We start from the raw sequence: 23,926 nt of genomic DNA on the forward strand, positions 1-23,926 counted from the left end.
CCTTTGTTTAAAACTCGAGGTTCCACGCAACGCTGGGAGATGACCTCGAAACAAAATCCAAACGTGCGTGAGCACCGGGATCGACAGCAATGACGAAAACAAAACATGTCCACATCGTAGGGCCAGCGGGATGAGGCGCTGGTGGCCGCAGCGTTGCCGCCGGCGAACAGACGATGAGGGGTAGGATCTAACTGCCGCCATCTCTCGCTCTGCTCGTCGACCCAACTATAAATATCTATTGTGTGGGTTGGCCAGGCAACAGACCACTATCGCGTATTACAGCCAGCATAACGTATAGCGTGATTCCACCGCTCGACCAGTTTCTCATGATCAACGTCTGTACAGGTTACGTGTGGCCCTGCCAGAAGTGCGTCTGTTTCCTCCGTAACCAGCACCGGACCGAGTGCAAAAACGGGAGCAAATAGGCAAGGAAAAAGCCGTCCAGCATCCCGTATGTCGTCGGCGGCGGACCACCGGGCTGGGAAGAGAAACAGGTGTTCTCGACTTACTAGACGACACCACTGAAACGTATTTAGCATGGAAGATTGACCGCCCCTTTCCCACGAGGGCGGAAGTAAACATAAACAAGGAACACGCACATTTCACGGACAGCCGACAAACGGAACCGAAGCTCTCCCAGCTGGTTCACCTACTGTGTTATACCAGGCTACACTTCTGCGCGCTACCGTTCCTGCGATGTACACGCGAAACGCGGCCGATTATGCATCTGGAACTCGTTTTGCCCTCTATGCTAACGGCGTTTCACTTGTGAGCCTGCCGAAATTCAATACTCATGTAGATATTTGCGGACTTCTGCCCGTGTGGACTTGCGTGAGTCTCACTCCAAGAACCATCTTTCTACATGTGCGTTGACTGCTTCCGCGGCGTAAGGTAGCTACGATACCCCAAGCAGGTAACGAGAGCTGGGTTTTCGGACGCATACACATACAGATATATAGTAAGTACGTGTATACATATATATATATATATATATATATATATGAATATATATTCGTTTGTACTTGTGTGCAGTGGATTTAGGGTGAGCTATCGACACAGGGAATCCAGCGGCGCCGCTAGTCTAGTCACCCGATTTTTCATCGGCACTCGCGCACCACCCTGACACGCTTGACCGTAAAGGACAACCCAGTACCCTTGGTGACAGGGCGCCGCGCGCCCAAAGCCTCGTCTGGAACGTGGTGAAATGCCGCTAGGCGACTGCAGCGACAGAGATCCAAAATCTATCAGCAGTGCCCTTCTTTCTTCTGCCTGGCGGGTGCGCCGAAGGGACTACCGTGCCTCAGTAGATGCGCTGCGATCTCGTGAAAAGGAGAGATTCAGCGACCGAAGCCTGGCTCGTCGGCTCCGCGGCATAGTTCTAGCCACGATACGCGAAAGCCTACTATGAAGCAGAGCTCCTTGGAATCTTCAAAATGGTACCCCTGTTCGAGTTTCACGTCACACAGGAAGACAGCCCGCTCTATAGACTCCCGCGCACTACTGTGCTAAACCTTAAAAAAAAAAACTACACCCGCGCCGTATTGCAAAGTGTGCAATTACCTGGAATCTGGCAGACAGTGAGGCCTAAGAGATGATGCGCACTGTCTCCTTCTATCCGCGTGGAAGATGGAGGTATAAACATCTCCATTCAACAATTCGTATCCAAAGTGCTTTTCCTTATCCTGCTCATATGTCTGCTGCCTCCACGTCACTCCTCGCTGGCCGCTCGCCTGTACGCCGGAGGGCGAAAGTATTTACAGTGCCAAAAATTGACTGCTGGCTGGGTAGTACCGTTGCTTGAAACGCACAAACTCCAACCGTGCGAGCAGTGTCGTCAGGGAAACAAACACGGATACACCTGGTCGTGGATCACTGCGTTGTCCCTCGCCCCTTACACCTCCCTGGATTTGTCCTCTCGCGCAGCTTTTCCCGAATTTTTTCCGCATCTAAACAGAGAAACGCACTCTTGCCTTCCGCTGCCGGCTTCGTAGAGTCCCCTGGCCTTTCCACAGGCTCGCCCGCTCTCTCCGCCATGTCGCCGCTAGGTGCTAAGGCACACGGGGCAGGGGCCGCCGGCTTCAATTCGGGGACCGACACCTCGGCAACGTCCAACTGCTGGGACTCCTCCGCCACGCCTGCGCCAGAAGAAAGGCAACAAGACACGGAAGAGGCCGCAAAAATAACCGAAGCAGCTGTCGCGGTCCCCACCCCGCGCCCTGCAGACGGCAGCTCGCTCGTGGACTCCCGTTCGATCTCAGCCGTCGCGATGCCTTGTACAGGCACCCCCTCGTCGCGGTCGTTGGCGGCTTCCTCAGCGCCGTGTGCAGAAGAGCCGCGACCGCGCCGCGGAGAAGCAGGAGACCCCACAGAAGCAGACGAACTGGATTTAGGCGAAGGGAGAGAAGACAGCAACGAAGAGGCAGTCACACAGGCACCCCTGGCGGGAGGGAGAGACGAAAGGCAGGACGCATAGGATACAGGTGCCCCCTGAGAAGGAAGCGAAGAGCCGAGAGGCGAGGACACATCAGCATCTCGAGGCCGAGATAGCGAGGAAAGAAAAGAAGACGAAGCATCTTTCGGAGAAGGAAGAGACGACAAAAAAGAAGAAGCTACACCGCTCTTGGGCGGTGGCAGAAACGAGAGACAAAATCTCTTCTTTTCCGGCGAGCGGCACGCCGGCGAGTGTGCCTCTCGAGGCGGCTCAGAAGCCCTGAGCGTCCCGCTGCCGGGCCCCTGCGGCGGATAGGAAGAGTCGTCACCCGAAGAAGCAGCGTCATCTTGGATTCGTCCTGCGCACGTATCTCCGCCTATTGATTCTCGGTCTTCTTTCTCCGCGCGTGGAGGTTCCTCGTCACAGCCTAGGCGGTGCTCAGATATGACTGGAGGAGGTCTCATGGGCGCCCGGCGGCCGGCCTGCTGGGCGGAACCCGCATCTCGCCCTGTCGCTTTTCTCTCCTCTCCGTTTCCTTCCTCGTCGTCCTTTAGGAACTTCTTGCCTCCGCACGCAGCCGCAGCATCCCGTTCATTTGGTTCGTCCCCGTTCTCACGCTCGGGCACCACGCCGAGCGCTTCTCTCTCCGCTGCAGAGTCCTGCGGCCTCAAGGTGTCGGACCACTTCCTGAACGGGAGTTCAAGAGCGGGGTGCGTCTGCTGCAAGCTGGAGTTCAGCCTTGCCCACGGGTCGTCAAGGCACCCGGGGGGAAAGAGCGCTGGCGGCGAGGCGCCGCGGCCCCCAGCGGGCCTTCGCGCCCCGCGGCCCCTGCGGCGAGTCCCGTGCGACGAGAAGGCGGGATGGACAGCAGCCCCTCCTTCAGGCAAACACGCAGCGGGGGGAGAGTAGAATGGCGGGGGAGACTGAGAGAACGACGCGGGAGAGGGGAACGGCGGTCGCCGGCATCGGCGCGGGCCTTGAGAGAAAGAGGCGTCGGGGGGGGAGCTACCGCGTGCGGAGGCCTCAGGGGTGCCGAGAGCGGCGAAGCCAAAGCATAATTGAAGGAAGAAGTAGAGGAGAAAGCGTCTCTTCCGACGCTATGAGGGCCGAATCCCCCGGGCGGTGGCGGACGCCAGTGCATGCCCTCTCTGAGGCCTCCGCGGCCGCGGCCCCCGTGCGGGTTCGAGCCCCGTCCACGAAACGCCATGGCAGCAAAACTCGTGCTGCATCCAAGAGCACAGGGTCACCTGGAGAAAACAGATTCGTCGAGCGCGCCTCAGGCAGACGGGGGGGCAGCGAGGCGAGTCCCGACCCGGTCAGCTGCGCGGCAAGGAGGCACGCCAGCAGAGGCTTCCGCCGAAGGCAGAGAAACTCAGGGGGAGCGGAGACACGGTAGAGGGAGAGCGCGAAGCCGAAATGAAGGTAAATATGGTTCAGCGGCTGCAACACACCGAAGGCGCTGCTCGGAGGTTTCGAGAGGCCCTCAAAAGACATGGCCGCGGCGGGCGGAGGGCGGGTGCAGCGAACGAGAAGGCTCAAGAACAGACAACGGATATCCTGGAGGCACTGACCTTGGTCGTTCGCATGTAAACGGAGAAAGAAGCAAGGACTTGCCCCAATACTGAACATACCAGCACCTGAAGAGTGTGCGACTGAAGAACGCAGGGGACCACGCCTTGTGAATTCTCTCGATGAGAAGGCGGCAGTGACCGAGCCGTGGAGAGCTTACTCGCGCCGCAGCTCGGATGCGCGCCTCGTTGCCTCTATATCTATGTTTTTTGATCTCTCAAACAATTACGAAACACCCAGTCGTAGACGAGACCGCCGTGCACAGCCGCCTGCGACCTTCCACAAGACTCGCAGGAAACGCGTGGGGTTTTTTCAGCGGCAAGCTGCCACAGGCTCGTTCTCGTTGGTTGCATGCCCACGGGAAAGTCGCTTCAGAAAGAGGGGATTATTTCCTCTTCTCCTCTTTCTTTGACTTCGCGTGCTTTCTCTGGAGACGTCTTCGCGTGTCTTTTCATCAATTAGTCTCCTCCCCCCGTTTTCGCGTGTCTTTCCACGGCAGGTCTCCTTTGCGTTTCCTTCTCCCGTTGCTGTTCTCCGCTTCGTGCTCCTTGAGGACCTCCGACGTCCACGTTTTACAAAAGCCGCAGACGTCCGCCTTGACTCCCCCTTTTCTCCAGCACTCCCTGTCCTATTCTCTCCCTCTCCGTCACTATCACCGGCGGGCTCGCCGCTTTCGCCTGCTCCCATTCCGCACTTCCCGCTGCAGCCTGCACATCTCCTTCTGCGGCCGCGATCCTCTCCCTTTTCTCCGACGTATCAGCGCTTCCCGAGCCTCCTTCTGCGAGGCACCGCGAATGCCTCGCGTCTGCTGGCTCTATTTCTCGCGGTTTGCTCCCGCTTTCACCGCCTTTCGTTTCCACGTTTCCTGCAGGAGGGCGACCTCTTCGCTCACGCTGATCGTGAGTCATCCCCGCTCGGAGCCCCCCAGTCAGTTTTTCGTCTCGCTGCTCGCCCCCGTCCGTTACTCTGGATTCTGAAGATTTGCTTTCTGCATTTTCTGGTAAACTCTGTCTGCGTGTTGCAGTGTGGTGAGGTCCCTCCTGGTGAACTCTGTGCCCTCTATTCTGCGTGGTTGAGTCTGTCACCTCTGAAATCGCAGTGCTGGGAAACCCTCTTTCCGCCCTTCCACTGTCGTCTCTCTCTCGTCCTGCTCGGGCATCTCATATTTCGCGTGTGTTCTCTTGTCGTTCGCCGGTAGTCGCTGCGGTACCTCCGTGGATTGCCTCGCCTCGACCGGCTTCGACAGTTTGCCTTTCTGTCTCCCTTGATTTTCTCGATTCGTCTGTTTCCCCCCGTTTTCTCTTTTCTGAGCTGCAATGCTGCAGCCCCACCCCCGGGGGACGAAGGCAGCGTCGCAGCAGAATGCTACGGCGGGCTTGGGATCGGGGCTCGGTTCGGGGCCTCTGGGCCTGCCGGGCGCGACCGGCTTGGGCTCCAGCGTCCCCTTCCTCCCGCCGCCGTCTCGCCACCACGCGCACCACCACGCCCACGCGGCGGCCACTGGGGCAGGGGCTGCCCCGTCTGCGCACGCTGCTCAGACCCAGCCCCACGCGGCGGCTGCGCTGAGGAGCTCAGCAGGCGGCAGCGCCTTTCTCGCGACCTCCTCGGGGTCGCTCTACGCGGGCGCGGGGCCGCGGCACGGGCTCTACCCTCACGGGGCCTCGAGCCCAGCGAGCGGCGCGGGGGCGGGCCATCACGCACCCGCTGCGCCTGCGCAGGGAGGCCCCAAGGCCGCTTCGGCGGGCACCTTGCATCCGTGTTTGGAGCTGCTGCACCTGCAGAGACTTCAGAGGCTCGAAAAAAGCCGTGCGGGGGTTCCGCCGACGCAGGCTTCTGACAGCGCGGCTGTGATCGTGGCTCTTCAGCACCTGACGCACCCTCCTGCGGTGAGTGAAGAAGAGAGCGGGTATTTCACGGACGTGATCGACTTTCTGGGCACTGGCGTGTCGCTTCAAAGCGTAGTCCTCCTCGGGCCTGGCGAGAAGATTCATCCTCACATTGACTTTGAGAGCCAGGCGGCGCCAGCCCCTGTTGACTGCGACGTGCGCTGCTACGCGCGCGTGCTCCCCAGGATTTCCGACTATACGGCGACTGGGCAGCCGCGAAGCAGGAAGACACCTCATTACCGTCTCCTCACGCCCAATGCGGCCGTGGCGCGCGAGGCGGAAGTTCGCGCAAGCAACAACCAGGGAACGAGCGCCGAAGGTTCCACGCAGGTCCCGTGGGTCGCGCTGGCCTGCGAGAAGGGCGACGACAAACTGCAAGACGGAGAGCAGCGAGGCGAGGAGGATGTGGTTGTTGACCAGCTGGTTTTCTACGGAAACTATCAGACCCTCTCAGTCGTCGTGCTCGGCCGCGCACTCAGTGACAGCACCGCCGCAGGGTAAGCAAAGGCCGAGAGGAGAGGGTTCCATGCTCGTCTAGAATACAGAGAGGGCAACTCCTCAGCGAGCGCATATGCTGCATACGCGTGTGACTCTGTGGGCATGCGAGTCCCTTTTCGTCTGCCTAAGTCACAGGGGAGGTGAAGGCGTCGACTGTCGCGCGTTTCCGCCTCGTCGTGCAGGTGGTGCCCCGTCCGTTAAGACACCGGCCTGCAGAGCGAAAAGTACTTTGGCCTCCTCGAAGATACGATTCGACTGAAGCCAGCGTCATGCGTTAGTGTCTCCCACTCTGTCGCTTGTTTTTAGGTCCTTTCATTCTAATCTGCGCGCTCGCCCCGGTCGTCCTGCGGCGTCCTCTTCTTTCGTTGACTGCCTTCCGCTGTCAGAGGCTCCCGTGGCGTCCCTCGCGTCGTCAGTCGCGCCGCCAGGCGCCTCCGGAGCTGCGTCTTCTGCTGCGTCCGCTGCATCGTCGCCCTTGCCCGTTTTGCTGGGCCTCCGCGCGGTGCCGGAGAGGCGCGCGGTGGCGGCCGGCGCCCGCCTGAACGAGATGATGCGTGTGGCAGTCCTCAGTCCCATCCACGAGAGCCTCGCGGCCTGGCTGGCTGAGGCGAACGCCGCCTCTTCGGGGCCGGCGGAGGCGATAGGCGAGGAGAAGGAAGGCGAGAGGCGCGGCGCAGACGTCGCCTCCGGGGAGGAGGACGCGAAGGAACGCGATCTTTGGCGGAAAAGGAAGCTCGAAGGACAGGAGGCCAAACGGGAGACAGAGCTAGAAGGCGCCCGAAAGAGCGGAGACGGGGCCGCGTGCGACGGCGAAGGAGAGGTGGATGTGGTCATGAGCAACGACGAGGAACCCGCCAGGCAGAGCCAACAGGAAAACAGGGGTAAGTGGATGGAGCGCGAGAAGCAGACGTCTGGCGAGCGCCGCAGAGATGCAGACCCCGACTCGATCGACTACGCTTCGGGCGCGCGGACGCCTCGCGAAGGCGACGACGCGAGGGAGGGAGACGGCCACCGAGCGCCAAACGGCGATGCAGCAGGGGATGCCGCGAAAGAGGGCGTTCCTGCCTCTCCAGAGACCGAGCGGCGCATCAACGATCTGCCGTCCTCCGCGCCGGCGAGTGACGGCAAAGCCAAACAGGACTCGGGTCACGACGGGGGGACTCTCTCGTCGCCAGCGCTGCGGTCACACGCGCCGGGCACACGGCTCGGCGGCGACGGGGAGGACGACGCCTTCCCAGCGCCCCCAGCGTGCGTGTCTGTCGTCATTCCGCCGGCGGCCTTCTGGGCGGAAGCCCTCCAGGTCGTCTCGCGTTTGTTTGCCGGTTTCGTCTCAGTCCCAGACGTGCCGCTGGCGTCGGCTTTCTCCGCAGCGCTGGCGGCGGCCGCGCCCTTCTCTCCCGACGTTCTTCTGCTGCTCACAGCCTCTGCCTGCGGAGTGCTGGAGTCCCTAGTTCTGGGCCCAGCTGCGCAGGAGGCGCGCCGGAGCATTCTGGCGAAGAGCTACCGCACACGACGCGCCTCGTTGGGCGCGAGAGACTCGCAGGCCAGAGGGGCGGTCGGAGTTGCGACGCAGGCGCGCGCGAAGGAGGAGCTCGCCGACGAGGCAGCCCACGCTGGCGCGGGCAGCAGCGAGGCCGCGGCAGCGACCCAGCACCGAGAAAAGGCAGAGACCTCTTTCGGCGATGTGATTCAGGAGGGCTGCGCGGGGGGTGACGCCGTGCACACAGCGCTGCAGCTGCTGGGGCTCGAAGCCATGGTGCGTCAGGCCTGGGGCGAGTGGAGGGCCAGAGAGCAGGAGCAGACTGGGGCGAGACGGGCGCGAGAGAGACCTTCGCGTGAGGCGGGGGCGGGCGGCGACGAGACGGCGCAGCAAGGCAACGCGCGAGGCGAGTCGTCCCCTGCGGAGGCGCATCGGGTGGAGAGGTCGGGCAAAGAAGAACAAGCGCGAGGCGAGTCGGCGCAGAAGGAAAAGGGAGAGGACGATGGCGCCGAAGACGAGACTCCGCCGTCTTCAGTGCGGAGAGTCTTCTTTTCTGAGAAAGAAGAAAGCAAGGAGGATTCTGCCGCGGCGCGAGCCGCGCCGGCTCGTTCCCCCTCTGCGCCCCGGCCGCGCTCCGCCTCGCAGTCGTCGCTGTTTGTGTCTTTCTCGTGCACCGCGAACTCTGCGGCGTCGTCCTCGTTCGGCTCGGGCGCCGCAGGGCTCGTGGCGACGCCGTCTGTGTTGCTTCTGGTGCTGCGGCTTATGCGACGACTCGCGCTGCTGAGGGAGACTGCTTCGTTGCTCGTCAGCGAAGGCGCGATCGAGTTGCTAGTCTCCATTCTGGTTGAGGCTCCAGTGCTTCCCGCGCTCGCGCCTGCGCGAGGATCTGCGAAGGCGAATCGCCAGGAAGCGAAGACGGAGCCCGAGGGCGCCGCGGAGACTCGGGGCGGGGCAGAAGCGAGCGCCGAAGACGAACGCGAAGAAGACGCGTGGATCGCCGAGAAGACGAAGGAGGCGAAGACCGAGAAGGTTGCGGTCAGAGGCTGGAAGGTCAAAGTCGAGGCGCTCAAGTGCCTGCTGGTCCTCGTGTCGCACGTCCAAGGCATGGAGAGATTTCTTGGATGGGTGAGACGGCAGATTTAGTGGAGATGAACAGCGTGTTTTGGCCACACTCCTTTCTCCTTCCTGAATGGTCCATGCCTTGGAGCCGGCCTGTCTCCTCGGCTTGCGCCTGTGGAGAGTGACTGGAGCCGAGCAGGCCGGTCAGCAGTCTGTGACATCCTCTCTGCGGTTTGCTCGCGCCGGCCGCGTCCGGTTTCGCTGCCTTGTCTGCATCCTTGTGCGGCGATTCGATTCCTTGTCAAAGTTGTCGGCGAGTTGGCCCTTCCTCCCAGTCTGGTCATTTGTCTCCTCGCTCCAAACGGGGGGACTGAGGCCCGAACGGGGGGGCAGCGCTCCCTGGTGTGAGGACGTCGACGTATGGATTTCATTCCACTCATGGAGGAGCCTCGCTGCGCAGGTCTACCTCTCACCGGGAGTCGTTGGGTCGTTGCCAGCGCAACCGTTCTACTTGAATCTACTTGAAACCTGAGAGGGCTGTGTGGTAACTCGCTTTGGTGGGCAGGGACGATGCTGCGTGACAGTGTTTTTCCCCGCTTGCGTGTCGCTCGCTTTCAGCTGGTCTGTGTTTGCTGCGCTGGCTTGGCTTGTGCAGGATCAAACGGAGCCGCGTGCAGATGCCCTGAAGTCTAGCTCGCCACCCTCTGCTGAGGCGCTGGCGCTAGAGGGCGCTGGTGCGGAGACCCGGGAGGGCGAGAAAGACGTGACGATGCAGCACGAGGCGCGCGAGGCGTCTGACGCGGCGACCTCTGAGAAGCGCAGCTTGTACTGTCACTTCCTGCAGGCCCTGGTGACTCAGCTCTCATTCAGCAGGTATCACCTGAAGCGCTTGGTGGCCGTCCTCCTCTCCCGCGTAAAGTCGTATTCGCTCTTGACGTCTCTTCAGCAAGTGACTCTCTCGCTTGTCCGCGCGCCGCCGTCGGCTCCTCGCGGGCCGGCTGACGAGGCATCCCCCCCGGCGGCCGCGACTTCGGCGTTCCTCGCCTCGCTCTCCTTCGGGCTGGGCTCCAAGAGCAAAGACGAGACCTCCGGCGGCCTCGTTTCAGGTTCTTCCAAGGCCTCAGCAGGGCGCCTGCCTCTGCCAGCGAGCGTGCTACAGGGCGACGGCTGGGTGTCTCTCGCCGCGGAGACTGTGGGGCGCCTTAACCTGCAGCTGCTTCACCAGACACTCCCTGCCTCGGCTATTGCGGCGAGCCGAGACGAGCGAGTCGAGGTGAGTTCCACACGAAGTGCCGCGGCGCGAAGCCATGCTCCGAGTTGCAGAAGCGGCGACATCCAGTGTGTTGGGGGGACCCATACAGAGTGCATGACGCCTTAGTGCGGTACTCTCCACTCTGCATCGATTCACCGGCCGCAGCGCGCTGTTTTCCACGCATGTTAATAGGAACCTGCGTGGGATCGCTCGCCTGACTTCTCTTCCGGGAGAGGCCTTTCTCGAGGGCCGGCGGCTTGTGCGTGGGAGACCGGCCGGGAGAGAAAGACTAAAGCCGCACCATATGCGGACGATGAGTCACACGAGCCTCTACACTGCACAGTGTTTCCAGCTCTTTGCAACTTCCGTAGTTATCGGGGGCACAAACTGCGGTTTTATCGGGCTTCTGCTCTTCGAGAATCTCAATCATGTTGTTTTCCCTCCTGCGTATGTTTGCATTCGTCGCGTGCCACTCCGAAGCCCGAGGCTCTCGCGCGTCTCGGTTTGTGTTCATCTACGCGATTTCACAGCACACACCGTGTTTTCGTATCGAGGTCGCTTTTGTTTGCAGGTCGATCTGTCGTGGCCGCTGACGCCGTCTCACCCATGGAGCGCGGCGTCCCTCGTCGTCTGTTCGCGGCCTTCGCTTCCACTGTACCTTCAGGCGTTCATGCATTCTCGCTTCTGCATCGTTTCCCTTGCTGTTCTGGTCCAGTGTCTGTACGCACGCTTGGGGCTGGTTCTGTGCCCCTCGACAGCCGACCTGCGGCTCCTCTCGTCGCTGCGCAGTTTGTTGCTTTTGCTGCTGCGCGCCAGCAATGGGCCTCTCTTTCTCGCCTCTTGCCCCGAGGCGACGCAGGCGCTGCTGTTTTACGTCGACGCCTGCGGACAGCTGCTGCTCTCCCGCGTCGCGCATCTCCCCGACCCGCTGAACGCCCAGAGCCACCGCCTCGCGACGTCGCTGAATCGCCACCTACTCGCGCTCGCTTCTCCTGTGCACCAGGGGCCTCGCCACAGCATCGGACTCAGCGCGCCGCCCTCTTGGAGTGCTGTTCCGATGGAGTTCCTGCGGGCGCTGCTCGCGGCGCGACGCGGTGGCGAGGAGCTGGAAGCGGCCTCCGGGCCGCAGGACTACCTGCGTTTGCTGGGGCCGGCCGAGCAGGGATTCAGCGAAGCCTTGCTGCCCTCGAAAAAGGAAGAAGAAGCTGGAGTAATGGCGCTGCACATTGCGGCGTCGACGCAGCTGCACCTGATTGCACTGCAGCTCCTCGAGAAGCTGATGGAGACTCCTCTCTTCGCTCCGCGGCGGCGAGAGTCCGTGCGACCGAGGGAGAAACGCGAGGCGTCCGTCGAGGCCGCGGTGGACAGGGCATGCGACGAGACGATTGCCATCGACGTCGCGGACCTGCAAGCCCTCGAACGACTGACCGAAACGCCTGGAGGCCGTCAAGCGGTCGCCGCGGCCTTTCGGCTCCGACACGCCGACATGTGAGGCTCACGCACTCTCGAAAATAGGCTCGCTGCTTCGGCTTGTGTCTGTTTCGTCTTCCGCGCAAACTGCGATGCCTGCGCACTCTCGTTGGAAGGGTAATTCTTCATTCCACGCTCTTCCTTTTCTGCATTGCCCCGTTCCCTGCAGCCTCCTGGTGATGCTCCTGGCGGAGACCGCCGCCGCGCTTACGGGCGACCTCGAAGAGGGCGAGGTGGCGGGCGACTACTCCTGCCTGCGCTTCAAAGGGCCGTCAGCGGAGCTGCTTGTCTGCTTCAGAAGCCTCGTCTGCCTCGTTTGGCATCTGCTCTCAGAGGACGAACACGCTTCTTTCCTCTTGCCTTGCGGCCCTCTCATCCTCGTCGCACTGCGGCCTCTCGCGCTCCTGGTGTCGCAGTTGCGCGAGGCAGATCCGGCGCCGGGCGCCGCGCAGGCGCCCGCGACCCCCTTCGGCGCGGGCGAGCAGAGACACACGGGGGATGCAGAGGGTGACGCAAGCTTCGGTGCGCTGCAAGGCAACCTTGGATGCAGAAGCTTCATTCAGGCCGACACGCACTGCGACATTGTGACGGTGAGGCCTTCATTGTGGCAGGCGAGAAGGAGGGAAAGTGTAGAGGGACGGGGGGGGCTGAGGGCCTGCGTTCAGGATAAAACACGCGGGAATCCAACACGGGTGGAGGGAGCAGACTCTGCGTTTTTGACTCTGTGTTAAGCGAATAACTGAACTGCTGCCACGTCGCCGCCCTTCGTTCCCCGTGCGCATGCCGTCGCATGCCCTCCTCGCTGATCCGTGTGATTCGTTCTGTTGTGTTCTGCACATGACCGATGTGGTTGACGCAGCTTCTGAGGGGCGACCGCGCGCTCCGCTCGCGGATTGCTTCGCTCTACGACGCCCTGCTTCCACTCTACGACCCCCTCGACCGGTCGGCGACTTCGCTTCCTTCGCTATCCTCTCTGTTTTCCTCTTCTCCTGCTCTGCCGCCCCCGCCGTCTCCGCGGGCCCTGGTCGACGCGATTCGGTGCGCACAGCCGCCCTGCGCCCTCCGCCTGCTGCAGGCCGCGGCCGCTGCGGCCGGTGCGGCTCCCGCGGGCGGCGTGAAGGGCTCCGGGGCTGCTCCGAGTGTCGCGGTCGGCGCGGGAGCAGCGGCGGGAGCGGCGAGTACGGGCCCCAGCGGCGGCGCCGCAGGGGTGGCGTCGCCTGCGGCGATGCTGGGCGGCATTGACGGAGGTCAAGGCGTCGAGTTGATTGACGTCGCATGGTGTTCAGAGCTGAAGGCGTCCGCAGGGGCTCGGCCTTCGCCCGCACTCTCCGCTGTGCCAAAGAAAGGAAAAGCAGCCGCCGAGGAGTGTGACGCAAAGGCTGATCGGCAGCGCGGAGAGGCGGCGGAGGCGGATGCCTGGGAGATAGAGGGCGACCGCCCGCCGGAGGAGGCGCCGCTGAGCGCCCTCTTTGCGAGTCGTTTGCTGACGCTGTATGTGCGGCGGTGTCCTCACGTGTTGCTGTTTGCGGGACCAGAGGAGATCGAGTTTTTCCTGTCTTCAGAAGATCGCTCTCTGGACGTCTCCCTGGATCGCGACTCCGCCGGCTTGAACGGCGGGAAGCAGGGCGACGACGGCACGCAGTTCGCCTCCAGACTTGCCATCGAGGACGACGGAGGCGAAGACGTGGCTGCGTGGGGCGGCGAGAGGCTGGATCGAGACGGCTTGGGACCACTGGAGCGGAGTGGCCTCTCGGAGGCCAACGCAGAGGGCGAGACGGGCGCCGCGGGACAGGCGGAAGCGGAGGAGTCTCTCTTTTTCCACAAGCAGACTCTGTACAAGAAGGTGGGCCTGGCGGACGGCGTCCCCATTCACCCGGGGCTCGGTCTCTTTCTTCTTTCGCCTGACGGCCAGAAGGCCCTCGTGTCGTGTCTGGCTCGCTGTGTGGCCCTGTTGGAGCCGCCAATGCGCAACCTCGCCACCATGGCTGGCTGGCAGCTTCAGGGCGCGCGGATGCAAGCGTGGCTCGAGACCCGGCAACGGACGCTCCCGCTCGTCCGCGCGCTGCTCATGCTCTTCTACAACGTGTTGCACGGCCTCACACGCCCTGGTGCCGAAGACGAAGAAGAGGAAGCCTACCAGGAGGCGGCCGGCTACAGGAATCTGGATCTCCTTCAGCTGCTGCTTCTCCTCACGGGGCGGCTGTTCGCGATGGGCGAGTGGGTCGGCGGGGCCTCCTGGGAGGCGGAGGCCCGCGCGGTCGTGGCGGCCGCGTCCGGCGTGGAGGCGCGAAGACGCAGAGGCAAAGGGCGACGACTGCAGACGGCGGAGGACGCGGACGTACCTGCCTCTCCGGATGTCTCCGCTTTGAGCGCTGAGCCTGCCTTCTGCGAGCACCCTCTTCTTCCGCCTCACGCGCTCCTGTCGTCTGCTGGGGAATCCGACCTCTCCCTGTTTTCTTCCTCGGCGCCGTCTGTGGCGTGTCTCTTGGCGCGGACGGCGCGCTGGGTCGCAGGCGCGGAGGCTGTGGGTCACGGCAGCGCGTGTCTGCAGGCGCGTTTGTGTCTCGCGTGGTGCTGTCGGCTCTTCTTCCTGTGGTTCCAGAACTTCCGAGAGTCGCAGGCCTTCCTCGTGAAGCATTTGATTCGCTTTGGCGCGGCCTCGCTGCCCGCCCTCCAGCAGGGCTGTCTCTTGCTACTCACCTCCCTGGGCTCCTTCTCCTCGATCCTGCCCGCCGCGCCGCACTCCTTCCACCTGCTGCCTTCGGCCCGCCGGCCCCCGATCTGCGGCGGCGGCGTCACGCCCCAGGAGCTCGCGACGGCGGCCGCAGAAGCCAAGCGCGAGCGCGAGAAGAAGAGCGCGGGTGGCGCCGACCCGAGAAGCAAGAAGCCGGCGAACCAACTCAGCGCCACCGTCGCCGCGATGCTGCCGCCAGGGATCACGCTTTCTGCGCGCGTTTTCTCCCTCCTGGAAATGTGTGCGCTCGACTGGACCGCGCCGAAGACCGGCGACGCCGAACAGAGCGAGAGAGACGCAGAAAAGACCTTTGGAAGACGGGGGACCTCCAGGAGCGTTATGGCGGGAGCCAAACAGGGAAAGGTGAGCGGATGAAAAAATCGGGTGACCGAGTCTTTGTTTGCCGCCTTCACTCTATCCACGCCGGCCGGACGCGTGCCGTGCCCCGCTGTATTCCTCACATGTGCCGGTGAGACATCGCTGGCTCCCAGAGGGCCTCGTTGCGGATGTGGCTCGTTACTGCTGGTCGCTGCAGGGCTGTTTGGTCTCTCGGGTGTCTCGCTTGTGGCAGGAGAAGTCGTGGCGTTTGTTTCGGGGATTTTTGGCACGTTTCTGAGGTGCAGTCATACATGCCTTGGTGGATCTCTGCAGATCAGTCTCTCGCGCGTGCTGGCCGTTTGTCCTCCTTTCTTCAGCAGCGCTCGAGGCTCTTCTCAGTGCTGCGCTGTTGCGGCCTTGCGTCTGTGTTGCGTCTGTTCAGAAACTTGAGTCTGACTCGCTGCCGCTTTACTTTTGCTGCGAGATCGACTTGACCGAAGAGATCGCGGCTGCAGTGTCTTCTTCGTCCGCGTTCCTCGGGGCTGCGGCGGTCTTTGGAAGGCTTTCCATGGGGGACGAGGGCATCGTGCCGATGGAGGACAACGAGTCCGTCTCGCGCGCTGGCAAGGGGCGACCAGGCGCAGAGGAGGAGGGCGAGGACGTCGCCGAAGTCTACCGGCTACTGAAGGAGACGCTGTGGGGAGTTGCTGCGGGCGAGGACGAGAAAGGCGACAGCGCGCAGGACGGCGAGCCCGAGAAAAACGAGGTTTCCTCACTCAGACGGGTGAGAAACGCGGAGGGCGCCTACGCAGCTGGGGCTGCATGCGTTGCTCGTCAATCTTGAGCAGAGGCTGTTTTCCAAACAATTCGGTCACTTGCTTTCGAAGTGCTCCTCGTACTCACACGGCAGTCAGCCATTCCCCGCCGACCCCATATGTATCTATATATATATATATCAATATATAGGGTTCAGGTTTAAATATATATATATATATATATATATATATATATATATATATAGATAGATAGATAGATAGATAGATAGATAGATAGATAGATAGATAGATAGATAGATAGATAGATAGATAGATAGATAGATAGATAGATATGTTTACAGCCCTATTGATGTGTAGATAATATTTGGATGTCCTTGCTATTGTCGCCGCAACCTGTGGAGTGACATGTTCGTTCTATACGAGGTGATCTGAATTTGTCTATCCTCGCTTTGCAGTGGATGCGAGAAGACGAGGCCATTCGAGTGGAAGAGCTTGTCGTCCTCGTCTCGATAGTCTCGCGGGCCGCCGTGTCTTCTTCTTCGGCCCTGCATGCGCTCGGCGCCCATGCAGCAGCCCAGTTGGCGGCGCATCGGTTCCCGGTCTACTCGCTTCTCTTTGAGTGCATGGACACTCTGCTCGATAGCGTCCTTCAGCAGTTTGACGTCGAGGAGGAGCGACACAAGCGCCAGGCTCGGGGCGAATTGGACGAGGACGGCAGAGCTGACGGCGCGGAGGACTTGGAGGGCGACGAATGCGGCAACGGCAGCCTCGAAGAGGTACGAGCTGGCGATCGGGGGGGGGGGGGGGGGGCGGGGGGAAATGAGGGAGCCGGAGACAACACGGCCTGCCATCTTGGTAGTAGCGCGAGGACACCATGTGCGACTTTCAGTTCGTGTTTTTGATGAACGCGGGAGGATCTAATGAATGAACCGGTTCCCGCTTGGGTGCACCATCTGAGAAGGTTTTTTCCACTGTTGTTGCGTGGCACCTCTGTCTTCTTTTCAGGTCTTCGCGTTCGTCCCGGCGTCGGGCTCACTGGAGGCGTCTCGGTGTCTGTGTCGGCTGCTGCTGTTCATCGAACACCTCGTGGCGCTGCAGGCGAAGGCCTCGTCCTCGGCGCTGCCTGAGCTAGAGAGGCTCGTGTCGCTCCCCTGCACGCGTCTGCTGCAGGTGTGTCTCACAGTCCTGTCCTCGTCCTCTCTACTCGCCGCTGCAGCCTCGCTTTCCACGGGGGCCCAGGAGCCGGCAGGTCTCGCGGAACAGGACACGAAGAGAGGAAACGGGCAGGCTGAGGACCGACAGGAAGTGACGGCCGGCGACACCCAGGGCCGCGGCTGTGTGCGCGAAGTGGCGCAGGCGCTGTTGCGCTGCTGCATTCGCCTCGCAACGAACATCGTCGCGTGTTACCAGCGGCTCGTGGACTCCGCGCGCGAGGCCGTTGAGACCTCCGAGGCGTCCTGTGCGTACCTAGGCGCGGCGCCGGAGCCCGAACAAGCGGAGAAGGCCGCGGACGTGCCGAATCACCTCGCGGTCATTAGGAAGATCGCCGAGGCCCTCTGTGGCCTGTGCAACCGCCCAGACGCCGCGGGCCTCGGCATCCACACCCTCGGGCTGGCTCTCGGGTTCCTCGTCACCCTCGGCGCGCATCCCTTCACGATGCTGACCGTCATTTTCGATCTGCCCCAGCACTCCACCGACGCGCTGCTGCTGCCCCTGAGGGGCGAGGCCAAAACCGAGGCGACCGCGGTCGCCGCGGGAGCCAACTCGGCGCTCCAACTCGGCGCCCTACTTGGAAAAATCGTCGAGCGCACACGGACCGCTGCGCAGGTGAGGGACAGAGACGGCTGTGGACTTGCTTGCGAACAGGAGGAAAAATCTGTCGCACGCGTCTCTGGTGTTGAAGTGTTTCCTCGTCTTCTGGACCTCGTGAGCGTCAGCCCCTACAGTGCAGACACACCAGAGGAGCGGCCTGTCGACGGTGAGAGCGCCCAGGATCAGTCAGAGCCCTCTTGTCCTCTTTATGCATTTCTGATCTCCTCGGGTCTCCTCGGCGTAGCCCGCTTGGACGGAACCAGGACGCTCGCCTGTGGCTGCTTCTTTCGCCGCGTATCTTCCTGTATCTCTGTGGTGACCAAATTTTGCTTGGTTCGTTGTATCGCCGCTCGGCTGGACGCCCACTTGCGGGAGGGAGCCGATCCGCCTTCTTCGTGCTGCATGCAGGACTCAATCGCCCTCGCCTTCCCCATCTTTTCTGGTCGCCTTTTTACGCTCTTCTTCTCTTTGCAGCATCCCGAGGCCCGCAGTTCGCATCTCTGGCTCGGCCTGGCAGATCGCTTGCTGCTCCTAGTCGAGCTCCTCCTCAGGCACGCGGCGCATCCCACTGCACCGCTCTTCGCGCTGCTGCAGTCCGACTCCCTCGCCAGCGTGTGCCCCTGGGAGGCCTTCATCTCCGAAGACCAGTCCGCCGAGGGCAAACAAGGCGCACTCGGCGAACCCGGTACAGAGGAGGTAAGCGCGGGCGCCGGGAGTGAGCGCCCTCGCCGCATTCTCTGCGTGAGTCTCGTGAGGACGCGATGAGCCTCTGCGGCGGACGGAGGCACAGCGCATGCGGGTCGGCTGGAAATTGTTCACACTGCTGTCAGGGAGGAAAAAGGAAGCTGGAGCGCAACGCACGTCTCAGACGCATGCACAGGCAGGCTTGAGCGGTGACGGCGAATAGCGATACATTTCAGTTCGCGCGCGTCACATCCTGCGTCCATTTGTGGCCGCGTCTGGTAGCCGTCCTCCACATGCAAATTCATATATATATATATATATATATATATATATATACTGTATTACTATATGTATTTGCCTACATATGTATCGATACGTGTATACAGATGCAATAGATCTACGTGCGTGCTTGTGTCTGTGGTGCCGCGTGCTGCCCTGGCGCGTGCAGTCCATCGACGACTTGGATATCTACGCAGATCTTCAGCCGGCGGATGGAGAGCCGAAACCGGATTCGAACGAATCGCAGGTGGGTGCGGCTTCTTCCGGCAGCGCGCCCGCAGGCGCGAAGAACGGAGACCTCTCGCAGAGGGAGGACCCGCGGCCCGCGCTGCTTCGCCCGCTGCACTCCGCGTTGGAGACTCTGTTGTCGCAGTGCCAGTTGTTCCTCGCGGCGCAGAGCTCCGCCTTCTCCTCGGCCTCGCGCGCCCCGCGAAGGAACGCAGGCCCCAAGGCGGAAGAAAAGGGGAAACAGAGGAAGGCGGATGAGGCCCAAAAGCGCAAGCAGATGCTGCTGCTCGCTCAGCAGGCCGTCGTGCTGCTCGCCAAGACGGAGGAGACTGAGAGAAAGATTTGCAAGGTGAAGCTGGAGCCCCCCCGCTGGTACGAACAGAAAGCAACCAGCTCACTAGTTTCTAAAGGACGCCCTCGATGCTTGACTGCCTTCGTTTCATCACGTCTTTGGTGCAGCTTCGCCAGGGGCCTCTTCCTGCCAACGCCTAGAAGAGACATCTGGGTGTTGTGCAGGATACCTGCGTACGGCTGAGGAGCTGGGAAACGCATGTGGAGACATAGTCGCACGAATCTGTAGACGTCATTCAGATCCTGCACGTTCAATGCAACTGTAGCGACCGGTACACGTCATGGAGATTTTAGGCCTTGGTATGCGCTCGTAAAGGCTTGCCGGTGCTCAAACTTTCATCGAGAAGTATTTGCTTGTCTGATATCCCTCCTTGTGTAGTGCTGGGCTCTCTCTGCTCGGTGCAGCTGTGTTTTACGGCTTCCGAGGGCTTTGGCAAGATCGCCGCCTTTCTCTTTGTGTCTGGATTTTTTTTCTCAGCTGCTGGAGGGCTCCGCGTTCTTCCCGCCAGCGGGATCCTCTGCGCTCTGCCCGAGCCTGCGTCAGTGCCTCTTCTGGGGCGGCGAGGAGGAGGCCTTCCTCTGGGACGTGGTCGCGCACTGCGACGTCGGGTTCAACGTCTCCGTTCGGCGCGCGAACTCGCTGACGGACCCGCTGCTGCCAGTCCCCGCCGCGCAGCCTGTGCGCGACAACTCGCTGCGTCTCGTCCTCGATGCTGCATTGGCGGCCAGAGCCCTGGTAAGCTTAGGGTTGAGGATTTAGCCAGTCCACGTCACCGCAAGCTCCTCAGTCAGGGCGGGCCGCAAAGCGCGGCCGAGCAGATTGCCACATGCATGCAAAGACGTCTTGCAGGCCTTTACGTACTGTGTGTTTATACAGACATAAACAGATATATTCATATATGCCTGGATGTAGGCTTCGGGGCATGGTGGTACGCGTTCAGGTGGAAGAGGCTAGAAGCTCTGACGCCGACGGAGACAACCTCTACAGGCTCATACGCCAGGACTTCAAGAGGAATGTAGAGCTTGCCTGAGCGCATCTTTTGCTCAACTCTCTTTTACTTTCGCTGCGTGTCTCTCGGGGTACCCACAGGAAAGCAGCGAAGACTGGTGGGCGGCTGTGAGTCTCGAGGCCATCCAGTGCGAGGTGCGCAGCTCGTCCGCGGCCGCAACTGGCTCTTCGCAGGCGACTGGAGAGACTCTCGCGGCCGGCGCTCCGCGTGCAGGGGAGGCGGGCGCCTCCGCGGGCGAAGACGACGGGAAGGAGAATAAAGACCTCGACGTGCCTCAGCTGCCTGCGTGGTTCTCGGATCCTCTCGCTCGCTTCCATCAGGTGCGGGCGACGCCTCAGAGAGCCAACAAAGACTGGGAGACGGTCGCTTCAGAAGTGCAGTTGCGCGTGTTGCTCGACGTGTTGCAGCTGTCAGATGTTGCGCGCGCGCTGCGTTGTCTTAGTCTCGTGGTTGTACGCGGTGCGGCCTTGCTCGCCAGTCTTTCGGTGAAGTAGCTCCGAATGCCTGCGCTCTGGTTCGCTGCGCGCATGCGCATCGCCACATCCGCCTTTTCTTGCCTTGAAAGAGCTGTTGTTTTCGTCGCCTTCCGCACCATATTTCCATTCGACCTCCCATGTTTGTCCATCCCTGTGTGTCTCTTCAGTCTGTGAGCGTCCCTGCGCCGGTGGACTGCTTCGGCGTCCCCGCGCCGCCGGCGCCTCCAGGGCGTGGGCCAGCGTACGGCGCGACCGCGCAGGGCGCCTTCGCTGCGGGCGCGTCGACGGCAGCCGCGACCGCAGGGACAGGGCGAGGGGCGCACGACGGCGGGACCGCGGCGACGGGGGATCCGTTCCGGTCGCGCACCAAGGCGAGCAGCCGCGCCCCCAGCAAGCACGTCGACGACTATGAGGCCGCAGTTCCCGGAGGCCTTACGCTACAGAAAAAGCCGCCTGCGATTCCGCCGCCGCCTCCTCCAGAGGCGTCCGCGAGTGTCTCCCCTGAAGTCTCCCCGGGCGGGAGCGAAGAGGCGACTGCGAAGCCGCCGAACGCGGCCCTCGCGCCGCCGGCGTCAGCCCCGCCGCCAGCCCCCGGAGCGTTGGGCGGGCCCGGGCTTGCTGCTCCCGTAGGCGCCGGCGCTCAGAGTCTTGCTGCGGCCGCGGCGCCCGCGCCGCCGCCGTCTCCGCTGGCAGAGAAAGGAAGCGAGACAGAGGCGGCACAAGTGCTCGCTCAGAACTCCGTACCCGGGTCAGTTTGCCAGCAGCATCATCCTGGTGCCGTGGGCGACGCCTCAGTGCATGCGGCCGCGTTGGCCCAGCAGGTCCCGGGGGTCGCTCCACATGGCGTGGCGCAGGCCGGTTTGGGAGGGATGGCGGATCAGACGATGTCCGCGGCGGCGGCTCTCCCGCATCTCGCGTCTTCCAGTCAGAGGCCCGCGGGGCCCCTAGGGGGCTTCCCCCCGCAGGCCCTCGCAGGGTCTGGTCAAAAGCAGGTGCCGCAGCTTTCGGCCTCGTTCCCGCCGCTTTCGCCAGCGGGTCCGCAGGCCCTCGGGGCGGCGGCCGCGGACCCGGGACTCGCGGGGCGAGGAGCCGCCGGGGCGGCGCCACAGCACGCGGGCGCTGCGCCTGTTGGAGATGGCCTGTTGGGCTCGGCGTTCGTCCGCGGGCCTGCAGGAGCGCCGACCGCGCCGCCACAAGCGGCGCAGCACGGCTTTGCCGCTCAGATCCCCACGGCTCTCCAGAGGGTCCCGGGTCAGTTCCCCCCGGCGCATCAAGGCGGGCAGCCGCCGATCGGCTCCGCTGGTGCCAGTCTTCTGGGCGTCGCCGAGCCGGCGGGTCAATGCGTCCACCCGGGCGGGATCGCGGCGGCCTTGCCGCATTCGCAGATTCCGCCTTCGTTGGTTGGTCAGCGGCCGACAGGTGCAGGGATGGAATTCGCAGGGATGGAGCATGTGCAGCAGATTGCTCCTACGGCGTACCCCCACGCCCAGGCAGCCGGCGGCCTGCCCTCGTCGCACGCGAGAGTCGCACCCCCCGTCGCTGGCGGCGTCTACGGCCGCCAGCCGGCGCAGGCGGTGGCGGCAGAGGACGTGCGACACGTGGAGCCACACAGGCTGCCCAGCGGCGCCCAGGGATACGCCGGCGCGGCGGCTGCGCCGCGTGCTGTCCAGCAACCCGCAGGAGGCGTGGAACAGGGACTCGACGCGGTGCCTGGCTGGAAGGAATTCGCCGCAGACGGGCTGCGCGAAGACATGGATGTCACCAAGTTGGCGCAGGTGAGACGCGGAGACCGGCTGCTGGCAGAGCAAGCAGGCAAGCGCAGCCGCCCGCTTCGGCGCGGTTTTTTACCCGTCTCTGTGGTGGACTCAAGAGGTTGCATGGGGGCCGATTCGTATGTGTAGACGGACGCGAGAGGGACTCGCCGCAGGCTCCAGCTAAGGTCTTGGTTCGTTCATGTGTGTATTTTTGCAGAATCCGGAGCTTTTGAAGGACCCGCGCATCAAGTCCCGGTTCATGCGCCTGCTGAGTCGCCACGAGCAAATCAAGAATCTCTTCCGCATGCTCGGCTTGGATGTCTAGGGAAGACGCAGCAACGCCCAGGAGAAGGGCTGGAAACATTCTGTGTCCATTCTGGCGTGCAGAAGTTCATGGCCTGCCGGAGCCTGAGACGCGTATGCCGCAGCAACACGTGTGCTGTGGGCACATCGCCCAGGCAGGGCGTTGCCTCCCGAGGGTCGGTTCGTTCTATCGCCGTTGCGCGCAGCAGCTCGAGGCGTTTTCCTGCGCAAGCCTGTAAACATGTGCGCGTGCGTGCTCCGGGTGCAAGGTCCTAGCGCTGGCTGTTGCCTTGATGTTTGTATACACGTCCCAAATTTTCGATTGTCGCCGTGTAGGGAGTTCGGCCGTGGAAGTGCCACTTGGGTCGGCTGGCGAACCTGAAGAATATGCTTGCTCACGTCATCTTCTCTCGTTCCCTCCGGTTCCCGCAGTCGAATGGCTAGATTTGCGTATTTTACGTCTCGTGGTTTTCCGTAATCGTTTTTCACGCAAACTCGCGCCGAGGAGCCGGCTGAAGCGAACAGAAGAAGGGCGGGGTGTGTTTGCGTTGGTCAAACGAAGGGGGTTTGAGCGCATTCCTCAGGAGGAACCTTTCGGCGTGTTTCGAATGCCTACCGGGTGGCGGTGCCCCTCTGAACCATAGTTGGTGCCCTAGAGAAATGCGCTCTCTCAGGCGCGTGTCGGATGTTGTCTCCAGCCGCTGCAAGTATCAACCTCCACGTGACGCATTCACGTAGTCCCGACCTAGCTATTAACGTGGTTTGTTTCCTTGCACGGTCGACGTCAGCGTGAACACTTTTATTTCAGAATGTATCCGGGAAGTACTGCACGTATCTGTGCGGGGCTAGTTTCGCAGTTGTCCTAGAGCGAGCAGCGCCTTATGCTGTCTTGATGGCGGTATGTGCTGTTCTCGCGAAACGTGTCCTCACGCCGCCTCAGCCCCGGGCGTCTGAGTATAAAAGCCTCTGTCTACCTGCGCGGTCGTGCGGTTACTAGTTCCACGTGTTTGTGTGCCGCCCTCTTCGAGCTAGTCTGCAGCACTTCACCTTGTGTAAATCTCAGCATTTCATTCGTGTAGGGAAACAATCTGTAGATACGCGTTGGTCACGCGCCGAGCACAGGCGAGACGGGTCACGCGCCGAACAAAGGCGAGACGAGTCACGCGCGTGGAACGAGCCTCTTCAGGCGCCGTCAGACTCACTCGAAAACCGAGCTGAACTCTTGCGCACAATCAGTGCCGAGTTGAAGGAACTCAACAGGCGAACTCTCAAGAGCGAGCCGCGGCTCGCTCAGGCAAGAAGATGCATCGAATAAAGAAAAAGTCGCAGAACAGGAACGCGACGCTGGGCCGCAGTCGTTGCGCGCCCAGAAGAGAGGTGGTGGGCCGCACTCTCTCGCTCTCTCTCCATATATGTATATGTATATACAAATATTCATGTATTTTGCATGGCATGCACGCAGAAAAAAATTACACCAGGGGCACTCTCTCGCCCAGGCATGGCTGTCTTCTCTCTCGGCAGCGCTGTTCTGAGGGATGAAAAAACTCAACTCCATC

The 23,926-nt window shown here is 62.1% G+C and overlaps 2 protein-coding genes across 2 annotated transcripts; one reads left to right on the forward strand and one right to left on the reverse strand.

Annotated features, from left to right (window-relative positions):
* Positions 1–1,869: 1,869 nt before the first annotated feature.
* On the reverse strand, positions 1,870–4,060 carry BESB_059930 (uncharacterized protein; the record flags this gene model as incomplete). Its single annotated transcript, XM_029364407.1, has 2 exons — positions 1,870–3,305; positions 3,679–4,060. 2 exons carry the CDS (start codon positions 4,058–4,060, stop codon positions 1,870–1,872), a joined length of 1,818 nt encoding a protein of 605 aa, XP_029219115.1.
* Positions 4,061–5,316: 1,256 nt separating this feature from the next.
* BESB_059940 (uncharacterized protein) lies at positions 5,317–22,392 on the forward strand (the record flags this gene model as incomplete). Its single annotated transcript, XM_029364408.1, has 15 exons — positions 5,317–6,383; positions 6,691–8,989; positions 9,579–10,196; positions 10,747–11,663; positions 11,815–12,235; positions 12,505–14,742; positions 15,140–15,481; positions 15,929–16,249; positions 16,479–17,300; positions 17,760–17,981; positions 18,418–18,825; positions 19,306–19,563; positions 19,918–20,157; positions 20,481–22,088; positions 22,285–22,392. The coding sequence occupies 15 exons, from the start codon at positions 5,317–5,319 to the stop codon at positions 22,390–22,392; spliced, it is 11,889 nt and encodes a 3,962-aa protein (XP_029219116.1).
* Positions 22,393–23,926: the final 1,534 nt, after the last annotated feature.

Source organism: Besnoitia besnoiti, chromosome V, assembly GCF_002563875.1.
Source record: "Besnoitia besnoiti strain Bb-Ger1 chromosome V, whole genome shotgun sequence".
NCBI lineage: Eukaryota > Apicomplexa > Conoidasida > Eucoccidiorida > Sarcocystidae > Besnoitia > Besnoitia besnoiti.